The sequence below is a fragment of the Merops nubicus genome, unplaced genomic scaffold (assembly GCF_000691845.1).
Source record: "Merops nubicus isolate BGI_N331 unplaced genomic scaffold, ASM69184v1 scaffold5372, whole genome shotgun sequence".
NCBI classification, from domain to species: Eukaryota; Metazoa; Chordata; class Aves; order Coraciiformes; family Meropidae; genus Merops; species Merops nubicus.
The window spans coordinates 31,036-50,408 of record NW_008594142.1 but is presented as its reverse complement, the minus strand read 5'-3'; the positions used below and the strand labels follow the sequence as shown (position 1 = coordinate 50,408).

The 19,373-nt window shown below is 44.5% G+C and overlaps 1 protein-coding gene across 1 annotated transcript in view; it reads left to right on the top strand.

Annotated features, from left to right (window-relative positions):
• Positions 1-1,543: 1,543 nt before the first annotated feature.
• PRKCQ (protein kinase C, theta) overlaps positions 1,544-19,373 on the top strand; it is a gene marked incomplete at its 5' end in the record, with an annotated part of 32,715 nt that continues 14,885 nt past the window's right edge. The window contains 10 exons of the mRNA XM_008935643.1: positions 1,544-1,604; positions 2,845-3,007; positions 3,620-3,651; positions 3,747-3,832; positions 4,994-5,123; positions 5,716-5,825; positions 6,311-6,434; positions 8,419-8,594; positions 11,004-11,177; positions 19,114-19,205. Coding sequence (XP_008933891.1) covers positions 1,544-1,604; positions 2,845-3,007; positions 3,620-3,651; positions 3,747-3,832; positions 4,994-5,123; positions 5,716-5,825; positions 6,311-6,434; positions 8,419-8,594; positions 11,004-11,177; positions 19,114-19,205 — 1,148 coding nt within the window. The remainder of the gene's footprint in view (positions 1,605-2,844; positions 3,008-3,619; positions 3,652-3,746; positions 3,833-4,993; positions 5,124-5,715; positions 5,826-6,310; positions 6,435-8,418; positions 8,595-11,003; positions 11,178-19,113; positions 19,206-19,373) is intronic.

Below are 19,373 nucleotides of genomic sequence, written 5' to 3'. Positions count from 1 at the left end.
TTTAAGAGAGTAGAAAAGTCAAAAAGATCTTGGTCACTTTACAGATCTGAGAGTAAGATTTGTTAGAATGCTGAACACAGAACATGTAACTTGGAAGGAATTGAGATACTTAGGGATGGAATTGAAAATCAAAAGGTTCTGTTCAGCATCTCTCCAACCTCGGGCTTCAGAGCCAAGGAAGGCACTATCCTGGTGAGGAGAGGGTCACACAGGCTGGGGTGCTGCTTGCTTGCAGCAAGAGGAACAGAACTGAGGTCAAGTTAAGTAGGGAGACCTTTGTCCTGGTGTGTCCCAGCCTGCTGGCAGCTTCTGAGATCTTCTTTCCATTCAATCCCCAGCCCAAGCCACAGCCTAGGGAGGGTGGTCCCACATAACCCATCCTGAAAGGTGAAGAGGAGACAGGGTGACATTTCCTTCACTTTTCTGTGCAAGGGCACTGTTTCACCTGCAAGGCAGAGAGGTAACCTTGCTCAGGCTGTGCTGGAAGTGGGTGGGGAAGGTGCTGTTGTGTCTCTCAGATAAAGAAATCCTTGAATGTAGGTGTGATTCCTAGGCAAGTGGTTCCAGATTTACAAAGGCACCCATGGACAGAGGTTCAGAGAGATGGGAATTTCCAGGTTCAGCGGAAATGTCCAAAAAAACACCTGAGGAAGCTTGTAGCATCACTCACATTAAAAGTAACAGAAATTAGACTTGCAGAACCAAGCTCTAAATTATTTCAGTATCTTAGAAAATCATAGAATGGTTTGGGTGGGAAGGGACCTTAAAGACCATCTAGTTCCAACCCCCCTGCCACGGGCAGAGATGCCTTCTCCTTGACCAAGTTGTTCAAAGCCTCGTCCAACCTGGCTTTGAGCACTTCCAGGGATGGAGCATCCATGAGTTCTCTGGGCAACTTTTCCCTGTGCCTCACCATGCTCACAGTGAAGACCTTCTTCCTTACATCTAATCTAAATATACCCTCTTCCAGTTTAAAGCCCCTTGTCCTATCACTAAATGCCCTGGTAAGAAGTTCCTCCCTGGCTTTCTTGTAGACCCCCTTTAGATACTGGAAGGCTGCTATAAGGTCTCCCCAGAGACTTTTCTCCTCCAGGCTGAACAACTCCAACTCCCTCAGCCTCTCTTCATGGGTGTCTTTTAAGTACCTGACTGGAGTTGGCTGATTATTTTAGAGGTGTTCCCACTTCCCTTTGAAAGATGACCAGAAACAACAAGCGGCCTCTATAGATAACGCTGGTCCTGAGATGGTGTCTAAAAATCTTTCTACAGTTTTTGTGGTTTAGTCACATTTATCTCTTCTGTCATCCCACTCCAAGAGTTTGATAGCAGTGATCTAGCCTCCTCTCTTTATAGTTTCCCTTGCCCTGCCTTGTTGCCCCACGTGGGTATGAGCAACCCAAAAATCAGCATTCATTTGCATTCACCAGTTCCCACTAGGAAAAGGAGATAGCTTGAGTCATCTGAAATAATTGTTTGTTCTTTGAATGACTGTTTAATGATTTCACTAGTCTTTTTTTTCTTGTTTTTCACTTATCTCAACCAGCTAGAACTGAAACCTCAAGGGCGAATGCTGATGAATGCAAGATACTTCCTGGAATTAAGTGGCAAGTGATTTTGTTTGTTAATTGATAGATGTGATTCGTGGTTATGTGGAGCATACAGAGTGTCTTCACTGAAAGCAGTGTCTATGTTAGTACTGATTCATTCACAGGAACTATCAGAATGGCTTGAAATGAACACTGGAAAAAAAAATATTGTATGAGGGGGATGAAAATTGACTGTTCCTCTGTGATTTGCAAGGCAGATTTTTGGCTGTTTCACCACTGAAATGGTAGATTTTCTCCTTGCACTAAGACAGAATAGATGCATAAGGAGCCAGCTCACTTTGAAATCACTTATACTTATGCGTGTAACATATGCCATGGTGTACATTATAGGTTGGAATATGATTTATAGCTGACAACACCTAAGTATATGTGTCAGTTGGGCTTTTAAGATCAAAAAAAGAAAGCCTAGAGAGTGACTCATCTGATCAAATGCAGATTTCTGCTGGAAGATGACCCGAGTCATTCACTACGCTCCATTGCCTGCTCCAGCCAGACCTTTAGGAACATGGTAGCAGCTTAGTCACCTTGGACAGGTGACACCATCATTTCCATGTCTTCACTGGGAACTAAATCCCACCTGCAGAGTTCAGTGTCCATGTGAGATGCGTTTTGCTTGGTTGAAGAAAGTGGGTTGCAATCCAAATGCTTGGTCTTATTCTCCTGTCTTTGATGCCAAAGTTCTCTCTAACTTTCAGAGATGTGGGGTGAAGCTGTAAGGTGTAGATGTCTAGAAGGTCCTTCTATTTATGGAAATGTAGAAGTACTTAAAGCAGCCAATAGCTTGTCTATACTTATATTTTCTTCACCCATTCCTACCTTTAGCATAGAAAAGACTATTGTTGCCTCCTTGTATATCCTGAGACATCAGAGAGGCCAAAGCATAGAAAATCCAAGTTGGGTTTGTATTACAAATAGCAAAATCAGCATCTTCAGTGCTATACAAAGTTCAAATTTTAACTGCACATTATCTCCCCTTGTGAAATTTCTGGTCTACATTTAGGACTACTCGAGAGGGCTCAGAGTCCTAAGTTTAAAGTCCTTTTAGTGTCCTTGTAGGAACGGTAGATAAAAAAAGATCCAAACAAGCCTTGTGTGGGTTTCAGAAATCAGTTACTTCATTAAAAAATGTTAATTTCCATGAGTGAATCATTAGTTTCAGTCACTGAGTATTTTGGTAGCTGAATTCTCTCAATGTGCCTGATTAGGACAGGGCACCTTCTGTTTTCTTTTCCCTCAGATGCAAAGGACCTGGCTGACTGTGAGACAGAAGGCTTTTTCTCCTTGCACCAGCGCAGGGGAGCCATCAAACAGGCCAAAATCCACAACGTCAAGTGCCATGAGTTCACAGCCACCTTCTTTCCACAGCCCACCTTCTGCTCTGTCTGTCATGAGTTTGTGTGGTAAATGAAAATTGACCTCTACACTTTCCCCTTTTAACTCTAGGGACCAGTTTTTGGGTAGATGTGGTGCTGAGGGACATGGTTTGGTGGTGGGCTTGGCAGTGCTGCGTTAACAGTTGGACTTGATGATCTTAAAGGTCTTTTCCAACCTAAATGATTCTGTGGTTCTTAGGTGAATATCTGGGTTCCTGATGTTAATAAAGCCATCAGGAGTGGACCCGTGGCATCTTGCTTGTAGAGTGACTGCACCACTTCAAGGATGTGATTCACAGTTGTAATTCCAAGTGGGAAAATTCCCTTAATTTTTTAGTTTATTTTTTATCAATATCACTGTCTTGGGCCCAATGTACAGACGTGTTTCCTCAGCCCAGTTTCCTGTTTGGATGTTGTGAAATTCAGAATAGGAATGCTGAAAAGGTTGTGGAAACCACAAAGAATCACTCCACAGTTGGATTGAATGAAGATATATAATACAGAGAAGCTCTATAAAGACTGATAAAAAAAAAAAAAAACAAAGCTGTTTCATTCATTTTCTTTCATAAATGTTGCCCTCCTTTCTTCCATCAAGGGACTCAGAAAATGCAGAATTAACCATTTCTTTGTTTATTTCAGGGGTCTGAATAAACAAGGCTATCAATGCAGACGTAAGAAAGTTTTTTTATTATTATTTATCATTATTTGCTTGATCCTTGCTCGAGGAATGTTTTTTATTGATAGCATGACACACTTGTTCTTTCAGAATGTAATGCTGCCATTCATAAGAAGTGCATCGATAAAGTCATAGCCAAATGTACAGGATCAGCAATCAATAGCAGAGAAACAATGGTATGTAGTATTATTTGGCTGACTTAAAAAAACTTGGGTGTCATTCAAATCTCTCCTACATTGCTCTCAGACAACTTCTGATGAAGCACAAGTGGCTGTGTGATCTGATCTGTGCCCTTTGTTTTGTACCCTCCCCGTGGTTTCATTAGCTCCTACTTCTGATTTACTAAGTGGAGCTGCTGAATAAGCAGCTGCTGAATCAGGACTGACATTTTTCTAACGTATGAAGTAAAACTCAAGAGAGAAGTCCCAGGCATGAGGTGAAGATGATTTACTGGAAGGAATTCTTCACTACATGACGTTAGGCAGGATGTCACACTGAATTTTCAGAGCATTACTTTAACATCCCACTCTGTGTTATCCGAGATTTCCAGTCAGTGGAAGATCTAGAATCTCCAGTATTTTTTTTTTCTCTTCTTAGTTTATAATAAACTTTATTTTTGGTGGTCAAAAGTGGAAATTAAAGTCTTGATAAGACTATTCCCTTTTTCCTGATTGTGTCGCACAGCTTCTGTTTGCCTCCAGTCCTATCCTGGCTCCTGTTCTCCTTTAACAGTCCTTAGAAATTGAATTCATTTCACCTGTCCTCTGAAATCTCCAGGTTGCATGTATCCAACTTTGCCATCACCTTTGACTCCCTATAAATTAAAAAAATTAAAACAGGCTCTTCCAAAGAGTGATTCAGGACAACAACTGTAGACATCCATTTCAGGATGAATCATTTTTAGAAGTACTCCTGTTTTTTCCTCTGGGCATTAAGGGAGTCTGGGTGTGTAGTTGAGATTCAAGTTATCTGGTCAGATAAATCAAGCCCAGGGATTAAATTACCCAGTTCCCACTGAATTGCACAGATATTATATACCAAAATTTAGCTTTGTATATGTGAATAAGAGTTACAGACTCTTGGTGGCCAAACTCAAGGATAAAGAAGTAGACATCCTAACTTCTGTGGGAATTATATACCAAAATTTAGCTTTGTATATCTGAATAATAGTTACAGGCAATTTCCTCTTGGTGGTCAAACTCAAGAATAAAGAAGTAGACATCCTAACTTGTGTGGTAGAAGCCTGGGGGCTGTTGGTTTGTCCTGCAGAGCTGAGGTGGAGATCTTAAGCTCCAGCTAAGGTGGGGAGACTTGCCAAGAAGGCTTTTCTCTTGCAGTTCCATAAGGAGCGGGTCAAGATCGACATGCCTCACCGCTTCAAGGTCTACAACTACAAGAGCCCAACGTTCTGTGAGCACTGTGGCACGCTCCTCTGGGGCCTTGCACGGCAAGGGCTGAAGTGTGATGGTGAGTCCCTGATCTATGTGGTAGGAGCTGACCGTGGGAGTGGCCCATTGTCCTTAGAGGGTTGCATTCTAAAGGGCCAAATCTCATTTATCACACTTCTCCACGAGACCTGTATGAGATAGCATCCAGGGTGATGAAGGAGTGGTCAAGAGGATCATCCTTCAAGGAGGATCATTCTTCACAGAGGATGACAACTATCAGTATAGAGAAGGATCTGTGGTCCACAAGGCTGAAGAGTCACCTTCCAGACAAGCATAATCCTACACCAATGGGGGCATCCTGTTCTGTGCTTATGGTTTATCTCAGAGCTGATAGGCTGTAGAATTTCATAGCCTGTAGCTGCAAATGCTGATGGATGTGAAGATGCAACCTTTTGCCTAGAAAAAGAAAAACACTTTGTCTCCATAGGGAACCAAAAAATGACCTGAGTGCCATATCATGAGACATAAATGGTGACCAGGCTTTGAGCTGTTTACATGGCTGCTCTCTGCCCTTGGCCAACAGCAGCACATGCTCCCACCCAACCTGCTGTCAAACCCTTTACAGCCTAGCAATCCCTTGTTGTCCTGACACATCTTGTTCTTTCTTCCAGCATGTGGCATGAATGTCCATCACAAGTGCCAGATGAAAGTAGCAAACCTTTGTGGAGTTAACCAGAAACTAATGGCTGAAGCTCTGGCAATGATAGAGAGCACCCAGCAGGTAAATACTTTAAGCCTTGAGTGACCTAGAGAGGAAAATTTCACAGAATCATAGAATCCTTTTGGTTGGAAAAGACCTTTAAGGTCATCAAGCCCAACCAATAACATAACATTGCCAAGCCTATCACTAAGCCATAGACTCATAGAATCATTAAGGTTGGAAAAGACCTCTAAGATCAAAAAAAATAGAGGATCAATTGTTCAATGTTTGTCTCAGTGCAAGAAATAAAGGCATTCAGTGGAGCACTATGGGTAGCAAGTTCAAAGTTTGACCATCTAGTACTGTCCAAGATTTCTCTACAAAGAGGACAGATGGGAAGGAAGCTGATAATTAAAATACTCTGGATACAGAGATGCTCTTCTCACAATCAAAGACCTCTTCTAGATCTTGGCTTCTGTGATAGACACACTCAAGAAGCCACAGTGTTCATAAGCTCAGAAAGTGACCTTTGTCTCAAAAGTCATTTGTTGTTCTCTGTAATCCAGGCTCGCTCCCAGCGTGACACTGAACAGATCTCCAGGGATGGACCTCTTGAAATTGGCTTCCCAGTTCCTGTGAAGGAGGTGACACCGCTGCAGGCATTGCCAACATCTACAACAGGAAAAAAAGGTAGTTTCCCCTCGTGATATAGGACAGCAGGCTTTGTTAGGCTTTGTTGTTTGTACCTGGTTAGGTGGAGGTGACAAAGATGGGGAATTTATTGGCCATTGACTCTTCCATGCTTCTTTCCAGCCTAGAGCAAGACATCCCCATTCTCAACCCAGAATGTCAACAGCTCTTCCCAGCCACACCACTTGGGTATGGCAGATACCCTAGACTTCAACCAGGTTCCTTTCTTTTCTAAAAACCTGCACTTTCCCCATGCCATCCCAACCTCTTGTGACATGAGACACCAACTACCACTCGTTCAAGTGACCTCTGAACTCTCATTCTGAGCTGGTGCTTGAGCACATCTCCTCCACTGGCAAATATGTTGTTTATTCCCTTCTCGGGAATCATAGTCTGTAAAATCTGAGAACTTTTAAGAGAAATCAAGCTCTAAACAGGGGACTGGGAGTCCTTCTGATCACCATGGCCAATTCTCTTTCTGATTTCATATTTCTGGGTGAGGGCTGACATCCAATACTTTAGAAAACTGTTGACATCACCACTTAATTCATCCAGGAGCACGATCTAGGTGTCACAGCCCTCTGTACCACAAGAGCAGATGTAGGAAGATGAATGAGAGATCAGGAAAGGGCATTGATTAACAGATCTTGGACAAAGCTACTGGGGCCTCAGTGGACTTAAACAAGAATTACAGTCTCCTGGGGAGATCCCTTGCTTGTCTGCTTTGTGCTTGAGTCACAGAACTCTGGATATTAGGAGCAAAAATGTTACCATCTTTCATTAGACCTATGTGGCCCATGTAAAAAATCATTTCAGGACCCCTTCAGCTTCCTGGTTCATGGCACCTTTCCAAGAACTGTACTGAAACTTCATCAGACCTGTGATGGCATTGACACATCTGCCTCCCACAAGCTTTAAAATGCATCTACCAGAAAGAGGAGGGAAAAAAGAAGAGGATAAGTGGATCAATACTTAAACCTAGCAAGGACTAAGGCAGTGGGTCCTCAGCTCCAGTCCTATCCAAAGATCAAGCTGAGAGCTCAAGCATCACCATCATCCACTTTCTCAATGCAAGTTAAAAGTGCCCTGTGTGGAGATAATATCCTGGAAACTGGACCAAGAGCAAAATGCCAGAAGGCACTGGTTAAAGCATGGCAGAGCCACATTATACCAGGGTTTGATACTGGGCAGCACCAGGCTAATGAGCCTCAAGGGCTGGTTTTGGTACCATCTGAGCTAAGTGGACAATGTCCTTTGGCCTCCAAGCAGAAGTAAAGGACGTCTCCATCTGTGTTTATTTTCTTTCTTTCTTACAAGTAGAACGCGCTATGCTGATGTGGATCAGTAAAACCCCAAATTATTTCAAATCTGTTTTACTTGTGGGTCTGTTTGTCTGCTGAGTTTAGTTCTTGCTGTCTGGACAGCAAACGTGCACTTGAGTACATGGGATAAATCCAGTAAGGGACAGAACCTATTAGAAGTTCATGTACATCCCAGTGAACGGAGCATTGAAGAAACTCTGATAGTTCCACCCCAGGACAGATGGATTATTTGATCAGAGCTTCACTTAAAGAGCAGGAACTCAATGTGAAAATGCTGTCCCATCTTCTCACATGCTAGCTTTGCCAAAGGTCTTGGAAAAAAGAGACCACATCATTACAGAAACCAACAAGAAGGAATGAAGAACACGAGTGGCCAGAAATGAAGAGCTTGGCCATATTTTGCTGCCATAAGACAGGAAAATAGATGGAGTTTGTCAAGTGGGAATAGTGCCACTGATGAAGGTGGAGTTACACTGGAGTAAAATATCCTCTGGAGAGAAAGCAATGTGGGAGCAGAGCCAATCTACTTAGTAGCTGTGGCCACCACTTTTCCCATTATTTGAAAGACCTTCTTAAAACTCTAAGCACAATACCTCTAAGTGTTGTGGGGATTTCCTGCTCATTTCCAGGGGTTTATGTGAATGCTTTGATGTGTGTTGCAGAGCCACAGGGCATCTCCTGGGAGACTCCAGTGGAGGGCACAGTGAAGGGGGAGTCTCTGATAGAGTCAGACATGGGAGAACAGCCCCAGGAGAAGGACGAGCACCAAGTGCACCTAAAACTAACCATCGAAGATTTTGTCCTGCACAAGATGCTGGGGAAGGGCAGTTTTGGCAAGGTAAGCATCAGGGGACTAGATGACACTGCAAAGGTCTGCATGTTGTTTATCACAGAGCTAAATAGCTTGGAGTTTGAAGGACACTTAGGAAGAAATATCTCCATGTTCTCAAAGAACCCTTGCTCTGGCATGGATGAGTCTTGAACTCAGTCTTCTCCTTGTCCAAGACAAAGATCTTCCTTGTCCTTCCCTCTGCCTTGTTAGTTTGCTGTCTCACATGTGTCCATGACAGGAGAGGAAAGCAACCACTTAGAGCTGCAACTTCCCCTCCTGTGCAGGTTGATGGAGCATCCACAGAGAGCTGGTGGGGAAGATCTCTGTGCTGTCCCACTTCATGCAGCTACTCCTGCCAACTTAGCTGAACAAGCTCGGGGGGAAACAGAAGCCTGAGCTGCAAAGCTGAGTGTGAATCACCTCCCCTCTCCAGAGCAGAGGTCCCCAGCTGGGAGCACTAACTGTTCTTTCCCAGCTCTGATCTGTGCTGGAGCACAAAGCAAGTTTTACAACAGCCAAGAATTTGTGCTTTTGAAACAAGAACCACCTGTTTTCAGTGGATTCATTAATCTTGATGAATTGTGGATTGTTCCTCCTCCTTGCAGATGGCCCCTGGAAGGGGACTCGTGTTATTCAGTTCCAGTGCAGAGCTGCATGAGGTGATCTCGGAGGAACTCACCATTGTATTTGCACAGACAACGTAGAGAATGAGTATCATTATGTAGCACATTGCTCAGATCCCACATGTTTCCAAGGTGGAAACTGTCCCTTAAAGAAGGGCTGCTTTTTACCTGCTAAGTGAGCTGGAGCCCATTCTTAAACTGATGAAATATTTGCTGTGCTGGTTTTCCGTACTTGAAAATGCTTGGCATGTCTACAGTCTGCACGGGAGGCAGAGCTTAGACATCTGAGATAGAGCTAAGCCAGAATACCCAAAAATCCACAGCCCAGACTAAACTGGACTCAGGAGCACAGATGTCATAGATACCTTTACATGAGAAGGAAGGGATCTCTGGAGGTCACCTAACCCAACATGCTGCTTAAAACAGGTCTAACCAGATGAGGTTGCTCAGGAGGTTTTCTAATCAAGTCTGGAATACCTCCACTGAAGCAGATTCTGTACCTTTTTCAACCCCTTTTGTTAAATGGGGCTTGCAGATGCTTGCAGATGTGAGGATCTGCATCTCTCTGCAGTGCACCGTGTGGGTGTGGAGAAGATGGGCTATTTCATGCAACAAACCTCACCCACCAGTTTCCTGTGTAGGTATTGCTCCTGGTGGCCTTATTTGCTTGGAGAGAGATTCAGTTCCCCATGTGAAGATGTCAGTGCCTGAGGAGTCCCCCAGCTCTGCATGGACCAGGGAGGTTGAGGGGCAGACCCCTCTGCATGAGGTCAGGCACAGCCTACCTGCAGCTTGGAGGTCACAGTGCAAGTCACAACTGTACTATGTTCTCCAGTGTCCCCAGGAGAGCAGTGCCCAGCACAAAATGAGGGTGAAAAGGGTGCCTGCAGCATCAGCACTGTTAGCATTTCTGGTCATTCACTGCAGAGACAGAGGGAGGCTGCAGGCTCTACCCTCTGTCTAGTGCTACAAAGTGAAATGCAGCAGTAGCCAAAAGGGTAAATAAAACTTTTGACAGGGCTAAAACGTGTCTGAGCTTACTCAGTGTCTGGCAGAGGACTTCAAAGACCTCTTTGATGAATCTTATGTATTCATTCAGTCTGTGGGAAACAGTGTTGACAGGCTGTTAGCACCAAGATCAGGACTGGCACTGCCTTCCACTTCTTTGTGGTCTCCAGAAAACCCTTCTCTGATGCTTTCAGTCTCATTTTCCCTGACCAAAAAAATAGATAGGGGACCTAACTCCTCTGGGATGTGTTTTGCTGTTCTCAGAGAAGTCCTGCCCAGGCCTCCAGCTAACTGGGAGGAAGGGAAGAAAGTCACATCTGGTATAGATCAGCCTAACTACTGGTGGACATCAGCTTACACCTGCTGAGGGTCTGGTGCAGGGCATTTGCATTTCACACGTTGACTCAGCAATATTCTGTGTTTTGTTGTTTGAAGTCAGAAAACAGGAAATACATCTGATGGGTATTTGCATCAAGATGGTTTCTGTTAACAGAAGTGTTTGGCTCTCTGACTTGTCCCATCCACACGGGCATGTAGCCCCTGCTCATGCAAACACCAAGACCTTCCACCCTTCCCTGGGGTTCAGCTCCATAAGACTGTTCTGGGTGTGGGGAGCAAACTCAAGGGCTACAAAGTCTTAATGGCAGAACTGGGCCTTAAACGTCACCTCTTTCAAGGTCTACCCTAGTGGATTCCCCAGAGCTCAGCTCCCATCCTCACACGGCTGTGTGGTCAGCTCGGAGGGAAGCCCATTGCCCTTTCTGAGCAGCTGTTTCCACCCTAGGTCTTCCTGGCTGAGCTGAAGAGCACAGACCAGTATTTTGCTGTGAAAGCCCTGAAGAAGGACGTGGTGCTGATGGATGATGACGTTGAATGCACCATGGTGGAGAAGAGAGTCCTCTCCTTAGCTTGGGAGCACCCATTCCTGACTCACGTCTTCTGTACGTTCCAGACCAAGGTAAGACAAGGTTCTGTCACCTCCATACACAGCCTAAGGGGGCTTTGCTGAGAAACAGACACTTGCTGAAGGACTTCAGTTTTAGGTATTAGGGAATAGCTTGGACTTGGATCTTCAGGTTAACCACTTGGAAGAGGCTCCAAAAATTCCATCTGCCTTCCCCACATGAACCTGGGGGGTGCATTTGAGGATTATGGCATCCAAGACTGATTGAGGTAGCTATACAGAGATCTGCTATTAAAATCTGTGTCCTGGTACCTTGGGCCAAGGATGTGCAAAGGCCACATCTACAGCCAGGGTGCAGATGTGCCCACACTGGTGTTATCTGAACCTCTCAGTCTGCTGCAGTGACTAGCCTGGAACAGAGCTAACTCAAGAAACTCTGATGTTGGAGACTAAACATGTTGTCATGCACTCTGGGAGCCTTCTTTGCTGCTAGTTACTGTTAAACTGCATCAGACTCTTCCTAGTTTGTGCAGGACCACTGGTGGTGAGGGCTGCAGTTCAGAGTGGCAGCACAAAGCAGCTTCACCTGAAATCCCACCTAGGACTCCAAAACTGAAGTGACACTTAAGTAATTTATATATCTTCATGGCCCTACATGGCAACACACCACCAGCTGATCAGCTTTCCAGAGCCTTTTCTACAGCCACAACCAACCATCTGAACATGAAAGCACACACAAGGCACAGAAAAAAAATGATGGAAGGGAATCTGAGAGATTGTCTCATTCCAACCTTAATGATTCTATGATTCTATGAGAGATGTTTGCTGTCCCTGAGCTCAAATCCAGAGCAATGATGGTCTCTCAAGGCTCCTTGTTCAGGGTTTTGTTAGGAAGCCCCAGGTCTCTGCTCAGTGCCAGGATTTAGTGACACAAACCACTGCTCTGTGTGAGGTTAGGACCTGCTCAGCAAGAGGCTTCCTGCCCTGCAGGGTCAGGAGAAACCAATCTAACTTCTGTGGTGCATCCCAGTCACCCGTGGGATGCAGCACCTGTTTATAGAGATTTCAGAGGAAAATATAAAAGACTTGACTCTGAAAGCTAAGAAAATCAAGATTTCATTAAAAAGGCAAAATATTCATAACAGTCACAGGTCTACAAGGGAGGTTGTGCTGCCTGTAACTCCAGGTGCCAGCAGCTGACTTGCAAGCAACAGCAGAAATGTCTTGTCTGTCATCCAGCTCGGCCCAACCCTGGTCTAGAAGCTGGAGGTCAGGTTTGGGATGGCCACAGCAGTGGCAGTCTGCAGCTCTGGTTTCAGGCAGTGTGGATGGATGCAGGTGTCCTCTTCCCCCATGAGACCACAGAAAAAAGATGAGACCAAATGGAATCACACCAGGAGCTGGATGGGATTTACTGGCAATTTAAGGGGGAGGCTGTGCCTCCAGCTGTGGTTGAGGCAAAGGAAACCTGCAGAATGGGAAAGAAATGAGTGCCTGAAAAATTCCTTGGTGCCAGGCTCAAAATCCCAAGTGGTCTTTTCCTCCCCTGTCTCATGGGCAGCATCAACCTCTTGACACCCAGAAAGACTCTCCACCCATCTCATCCCGAGCCAATGCTGCCACTTTAAGACATTTGAGCTCTCCTTTTTTGCCCTCAAGTTCACAGATGGAGAAGCTGGAATGTGGCTGCCCAGGCCAAAGCTGCTGTGGGCTCTGATTGATTTCCAGCTTGTGTTTTTCTCCCCTGACCTTTGCAAGCCAAGCAGCAATGGCTCAACACGTGAAGGTCGTTCAGAGCAGGAGAGCTGTGACAAGCCATGGACAGTCTTTTGTGGCTCAAAGGACACCATGGTTCAGCTGTAATATCCTTTGGAGCACTCATTTTAGAAGCCAGGGCATTGCTGTGTAGTCCCTCTCTGGACTTTTAATATTGAAAACCTGAATTTTCAATTGAAAAAATGGATTTTTTTTTCCCCTAAGGTTTCACTGGCTAGATAAGTAGTTTCAAACAGAAATGCAGGTGTCAGTGCCATCCTGAATCTCTAAAACTTTGACTCTCAAGGTTTCTGAGCTGCTCAAGGCACTGAGTGCAGAGGACTGGAGTATTCCTACACTGAAACAAGAACCTCAGTAGTCCCCATGTCTCCAGAGGGAATAAAAGTCATATAATCTGTTGGCACTTCTCTGAGTTCTGGCATCAGTTTCTTGCTGGCCTCAACCCAGGTAATCCCTGAGTGCTGAAACACATGAAGCCCTTCAGGCAGCTTTTTGTAGGCACCAGGCACCTGATGCTCCTTTTTATCCCTGTGGAGGCTGAATCCTCAGTGCTTTGGAAATCCAGAATATTTGTCATGTTTTGCTACGTGAGAATAAATTCCACTGTATGGGTTTGGGTTTTTTTTTTCCCCCCTGATCTGTTTTTAAACTTGACTGCTTTATTTTACTGCAGCAATCTTTACATCCAGATATTCAGCTGATAGAATGACGTGGTGTGAATTTTAACAACACTCTCAGAGAGCTGTACTAGATTTAAGGGGCTGCTGTTATGCTAAAGAGGTGGAAAAAGATGTTTATGATTCTGTGAAATCCCAAAATTAGTGATGCCAAAACAGTGCTTAGGTTTTATTCTGTGAGAAGAACAGGCTTTCCCTTTTTGAAAGTCACTTTTCTTTCTGTTTCTTTACTTCATTGGCCAAGTTTTTATTCATATCTTCTACCTAAATGCAAATTAAATCTTGAGGCACTTTGGCTCGTAGCACAAAATAGCAACACAGAAAACTACCTCAGCCCAAAAGAGAAGTGATCTTCATGGCAATTTGAAAGCAAAACGTTACAGAAACATTTATTTTCTGCTTTACTGGTGTATTATATCTTATCAAAGTCCTGGTGGTGAGTCATCTTCACAGGCTCTGCTGGTTTAATGTGCTTAATCCCGACTTTAAAATCTCTTCCATCAGTAGGAAGGAGAGAAGGATCTTGAATAAGGGGTGTGAGCCTCATTTAAAAATTCTTAGGCTCTGACATGATTTCCATGAGTATTTTCAGGAGATTTCTCCTTAAAATATCTCCTTGGAGGAAACTGCAATTCCTGCAAAATTTCCCAAGGGCAATTTCAGTTTTTTTCTATCATTGTCTTGCCATTAGAAGGACAGGGCTGAATTATTTGACCTGAATCAGTGTGGAGGTTGGCATGTGTGCATCTCACACACTTTTGATATTCATCTTCACTGCTTGGCTCTGCTACAAAACCTCTGAGCATCCCTGGATGAGGCTTCCATGCCCTGGGCACCACATCTTCATATCTTCTAAATCCCTCCAGGGATGGTGATTCCACCACTGCCCTGGGCAGCCTGGGCCAGGGTTTGACAACCCTTTTGGTTAATTACCTCTTTTCCTAATATCCAGCCTAAAACTCCCCTGGCACAACGTGAGGTGGTTTCCTCTTGTCCTATCACTTGTTACTTGGGAGACCAGCCCCTACCTCACTCCAAGGGCCTTTCAGGGAGTTGTTGAGGGCAAAAAGGTCTCACCTCAGCCTCCTCTTCTCCAGGCTGAACAACCCCAGGTCCCTCAGCTGTTTCTCAAAGGACTTGTTTTCTAGACCCCACACCATCTTTGTTGTCCTTATTTGGACACCCTCCAACATCTCAAGGTCTTTCTTGGAGTGATTTCTCCTTTGTACAAACCATTTCTTTCCCTTAGAGAAACCACCCCATGCCCTGGTGCTCAGTCATTTGGGAGGCATGATCTTGAAGCTACAAGTTTTCTAGGTATTTTGGGGTGGTACACCAGCTTTAAAACTCTGATTCAAGGCTAGTTAGCCAAAGTTGAACCAGCTGGATGGAAAGCTGGGGAAGAATTGGGAAGTTTAAGCAAGCTTTGATGATTTTGCCTCTTGAAACCAGCAGGCAGAAGAACTGGCAAGGTCTCATTCAGTCCTGGCCCAAATTTCAACATGGTTTGGTGTAAATAGCAGCATCTCAGCAGAGCTTTGAGATTCCAACAAGGTTCTGCCAGAGGAGGTGTGAGCAGCTGTAGTTGTAACATCAAAAATTTGAAACCTTTACAGGCATGGGTTTCTTAAGTGATGGATGATTGATCTTGAAGATCTCTTCCAACCAGAACAATTCTATGACTCCATTCTCCAGTTCTGAGGAGAATCAGCCCAAAATGCACTCAGTTTTGCTTGAGATTTCTAAAGGTCTGCAGCATAGCTACATTTTATCCTGAAAAAAAGTTGACTTCTAAAAATAAAAACTGTTATTTTTTCCCACCTTTTTTTCAGCTGATAAAATATTTAAGTTTCATAAATTTGACGACTTTTGGTTTAGATTTTCTCCTGGTGATTTTTCTTTTTAAAACCCCAAATCTTCACAGAATTTTTTTACTAGCTTTGAGAAAATGAGTCTCTTTCCAAGATCCCACCCAATCCAACATAAATTGTGAGAGCAGGGACTGGGCTGTATTATTGGACAGCTGTAAGAAATGCTGCCATCTCCAGAAGACAGACTGATACTACACAAGAGAAAAAATAAAGTTTTTAAACCAGAGAATAAAAATAAAACTGGGGTTGCTTGAATCCCTGATGAATTGGCTTTGCTCATCCCTAGATGAGAGGCCTGTGGCTCCCATCTATCCCATGAAATAAAACAGATCTGAAGCAGGGGTGAGCATCCAGACTGGATGAAAATATGAGGCAAGAATCAGAAGAAGAGCACCTTCCTTTTGGCAAGGACCAGCCTGATGCAGTGGGCATGAGGTGGGGTTAGGTCACTTATCTGCATTGAGAAGCCTTCTCCTCGTGGATCCTTTTGTTAGAGGAACTGCTCTAAATCAGGGTAAAGCCACACTGTACTGCAGAATTAATTATTCTGATATCCATCCTCCTGGAAGCCCTGGGAAGAGGAGTTTTTGCCCTTCAGTAAATGATGTTAAATTGTGTATTTGTATGGACGCTTTCAAATGCAAAGGAAACAGAACCTGAAAATCTCTGCAGAGAAGTGCTCTGGAGGGCTTCCAGCTGGTTTGAGGGATTTAAGAGCTTGTTATAGGATGTACCTTCAAAAGATCAATTTAAACACTGCTGCCTTTATCCTCATTGTTTATAAAGTTGAAAGCAGCTCTGATAGGGACTATTCATCCTCCCAGCAGTCGCAGGCAGAAGAGAAGCAGGTTGGTTTAACTCCAACCCTGCCACGTCCTGCAGAGGCAGAGGGAGCAGATGGCTCTGCAGAGAGGAGCAGGAGCTCACCTCAGCACAGGCACTGAGGGATGCATGGGGCAAGAAAATGAGTCGTTGCAGTAACCAAGTCTTCCAGCACCTGGCAGGATGGACTCAGACAGGGGAATGTGTTGTTTTATGTGCAGGATGGACACCTGTAGATGTCTAACTCTTGGCCAACACCATGTTGTATGGTTCTGTCTGCTGGAGGAGCAGCACTTTGTCCTCCCACAGACAGCTTTGTCATGTGCCCTCTGCTACACAGTGGAGAAGGTACCTGGAAGATGGTCTAAAAGTAGGGAATGGATGGTATATGGATGTCTTCAAGACAACTAGTGCCAACTCTCCTGGGTCAGTGTCCACCGCTGCGTGCTGGAAATCCCTTTACAGTCCTCCCTGAGCTCTGTAGTTGTAAAAGATGAGCCAAAACTCTGCCATGAGGCCAAGCTTGTTCTATTCTGCCACGTGAGTCTGGAACTATGACCAGAAGTTTGGCTGGAGTGTTTGCTACCCAAGGATGCTCTCATAGGTGGTCAGCAAGTCCTCTGTCACCTGTCTGCAGGGTTAAGGTGAGGGGCTCTTCCCAAGCCTCCTTCAGAGCTGTGTAGGTCTCAGCACTGAGGAACAGCACTCCTCTTGGTTTGCTTAACAGCCCTGATGCAGGACTATTGCATGACAAAGTCATCCCAGCTGACACATCTTGGGAAGTACCCACTTAACCCCCTGTGCCTGCTCCAGGTGCTGACAGCCTTCAAAGCCTGGCAGTAGCAGACAGGAGCCATCAGATAACTTTCCCAGAACAAGAGGAACTGGAGGTCAGAGCCTGTCTGCAAACATGTCCTTCATGCAGTTCTAACCCTTTAACCTCTACCACACTGTTGACTTTTTGGTGGTTTCAAGCATGGGTTTTGCCACTTCCCATTTTTGACATGTTCCACAGCTCTGTAGATCTCAGGAACTGTCTCCAACAATTTGTTGCATCATACACTGTCTAATTATATCCTGCTACTCATGACGTACTTAGAGCTGACCTCAAGCAGTTCTCCTGCATGGGCCATTCCAGTCAACTGACCTTTCTTAAGAAGCAAGGGGAACTTCCAAGTCTCAGAGCAGAAAAGTCACACTGATGCCATCTTTTCAAAAACTTTTTATGTAGCACCCTATAGCACCTGGCAGACCATGAACTTCAGTATATACCCATGTGCAAGTCAAGTTTGTAGTCTTCAACTTCATAGCTTTAGAGAGTTGAGCCACAGAATCTATATATAATGATCTTTGGATGCAAATTAATTGGAGAGGTTGTCCACCTTTTCTTTCCTCATGACAGAACAATGTTGCCAAAGTCCCCAGTTTCAAGTTAGAGTCCACAGTTCAATTAAATAGGTTTATAAATAGTTCTTCAAATCCATGAGCAAGCAGAGCACGACTGCTTGTTCCACTGAATAAACATGGACTTGAAGATATCCTTAAAGATGCATGATAAGGTGTAGCCAAAATCAGTGGTGTCTCGAGGGTAACCCAGAGGTTTTCTCCTTCCTGGTCCATTGAAGCTGAATCTGACTCATTGGAAGATCCAAGAGGTTTCTTCTGTCCCAGTGAGATACATGTGGCTGCTGGTCTGTTGTTGGCTAAACATTATCACCTCCCTGTGTACCTTCACAAAGAGCATCTGTTCAAGTGTTTGCCAAGACTTATTCATTTCTGTACTAAATTGCCCATCTCCATTTGGCCTTCTTAGTTGCTTAAACAGTCTTATGGGCACAGACAGCTGCAGGTGCAAGACCTTCAAACTGAAAACCTGCATCCACTTGGTTTATTGGCAAAATTCATATTCTTTTCCTAGGAGACCAGGTCTTGCCCTGTGCTTGTTGGATGACAAGTGGGGTTTCCAACCAGACACCCGTTTGAATTTAAAGAGTTCTGTAATTAAAAGGATCTGGCTAAAGAAATTGCACAAATTAGAGCAGACAGCTGTTATTTGAAAGGAACAAACACTGTTGTTTTATAAAATAGCCAGGTCCTGGCTTGTTGCCAGAGATGCTTACATGAGACCTCGTGGATAAAAATCTTCCTTTTAACTGTTAAAAATGTAAGTGAAACGTACTCTATTTTCAAACACAAATTGTTGTGACAGGCAACAAAGAGAAGATATGAATAAATTTTAACATAGCGTGGAGATGACTAACTTCAGATGTGTGAGAAGCTCCCAGGTTTAAAATCAAATGTGAGCTTAAAACAGGTTGTAGCACCTGGCCAGTGTCTCTGATAACTTGAAAAGGTCAGAGCCATGTGCCTCCACAAGAGAAGTGCAGGGATGGAGGTAACACCAGCTTGAGACCACTGCACTGGATGGAGAATGCACTGGGCTGGGGACCAGAGGAGACCTGGGATTTACTTCTGCCCCTTTCACTGGTCCCTCAGGAAGCTTGTCCCTCTGTCCTTCTGTTATAAAGAATTGTAGAGTTACTCATCCCCTTCTAGTGAGCCTTGAGGTCTGCTGGTAAAAATCAGTGGCACCAGCTGGTTGCTAAGTGGATTTGCACTGTTTGCTAACACAATTTATACAAATCAGAGCAGAGAGGGTGAGTGTGGGCTCAGGGAACACAGAGGGAAAATGAGGAATCTGAAAAAAAGAAACAGCTTTCTCTCCAAAGCCCATGCTGTCATCTTTTCCTTCCTCTTTTCAAGTGCTTTCTGGGGGTTTGGGGAGGTTTTTATTTTTATCTTGCCCTTCTGCAGCCCTTATTGGCATCTTGTCTCATTCCTTAGGAAAACCTCTTCTTTGTGATGGAATACCTCAACGGAGGAGACCTCATGTTCCACATCCAGAGCTGTCATAAGTTCGACCTTCCCAGAGCAACGTAAGATGTTATTATTGCCTTTTGGCTTGCAGGTCACACACGTGGCAGAGGCAAAGGCAGCAGCTGCAGACACCAGGGATCTGGATTTTATTCCCAGCTCTGCTACTGTCCTGTAGAGGAGACCTCAGGCAAACCTTCTAACCTCCCTGCACCTTACCCAGCTCCAAA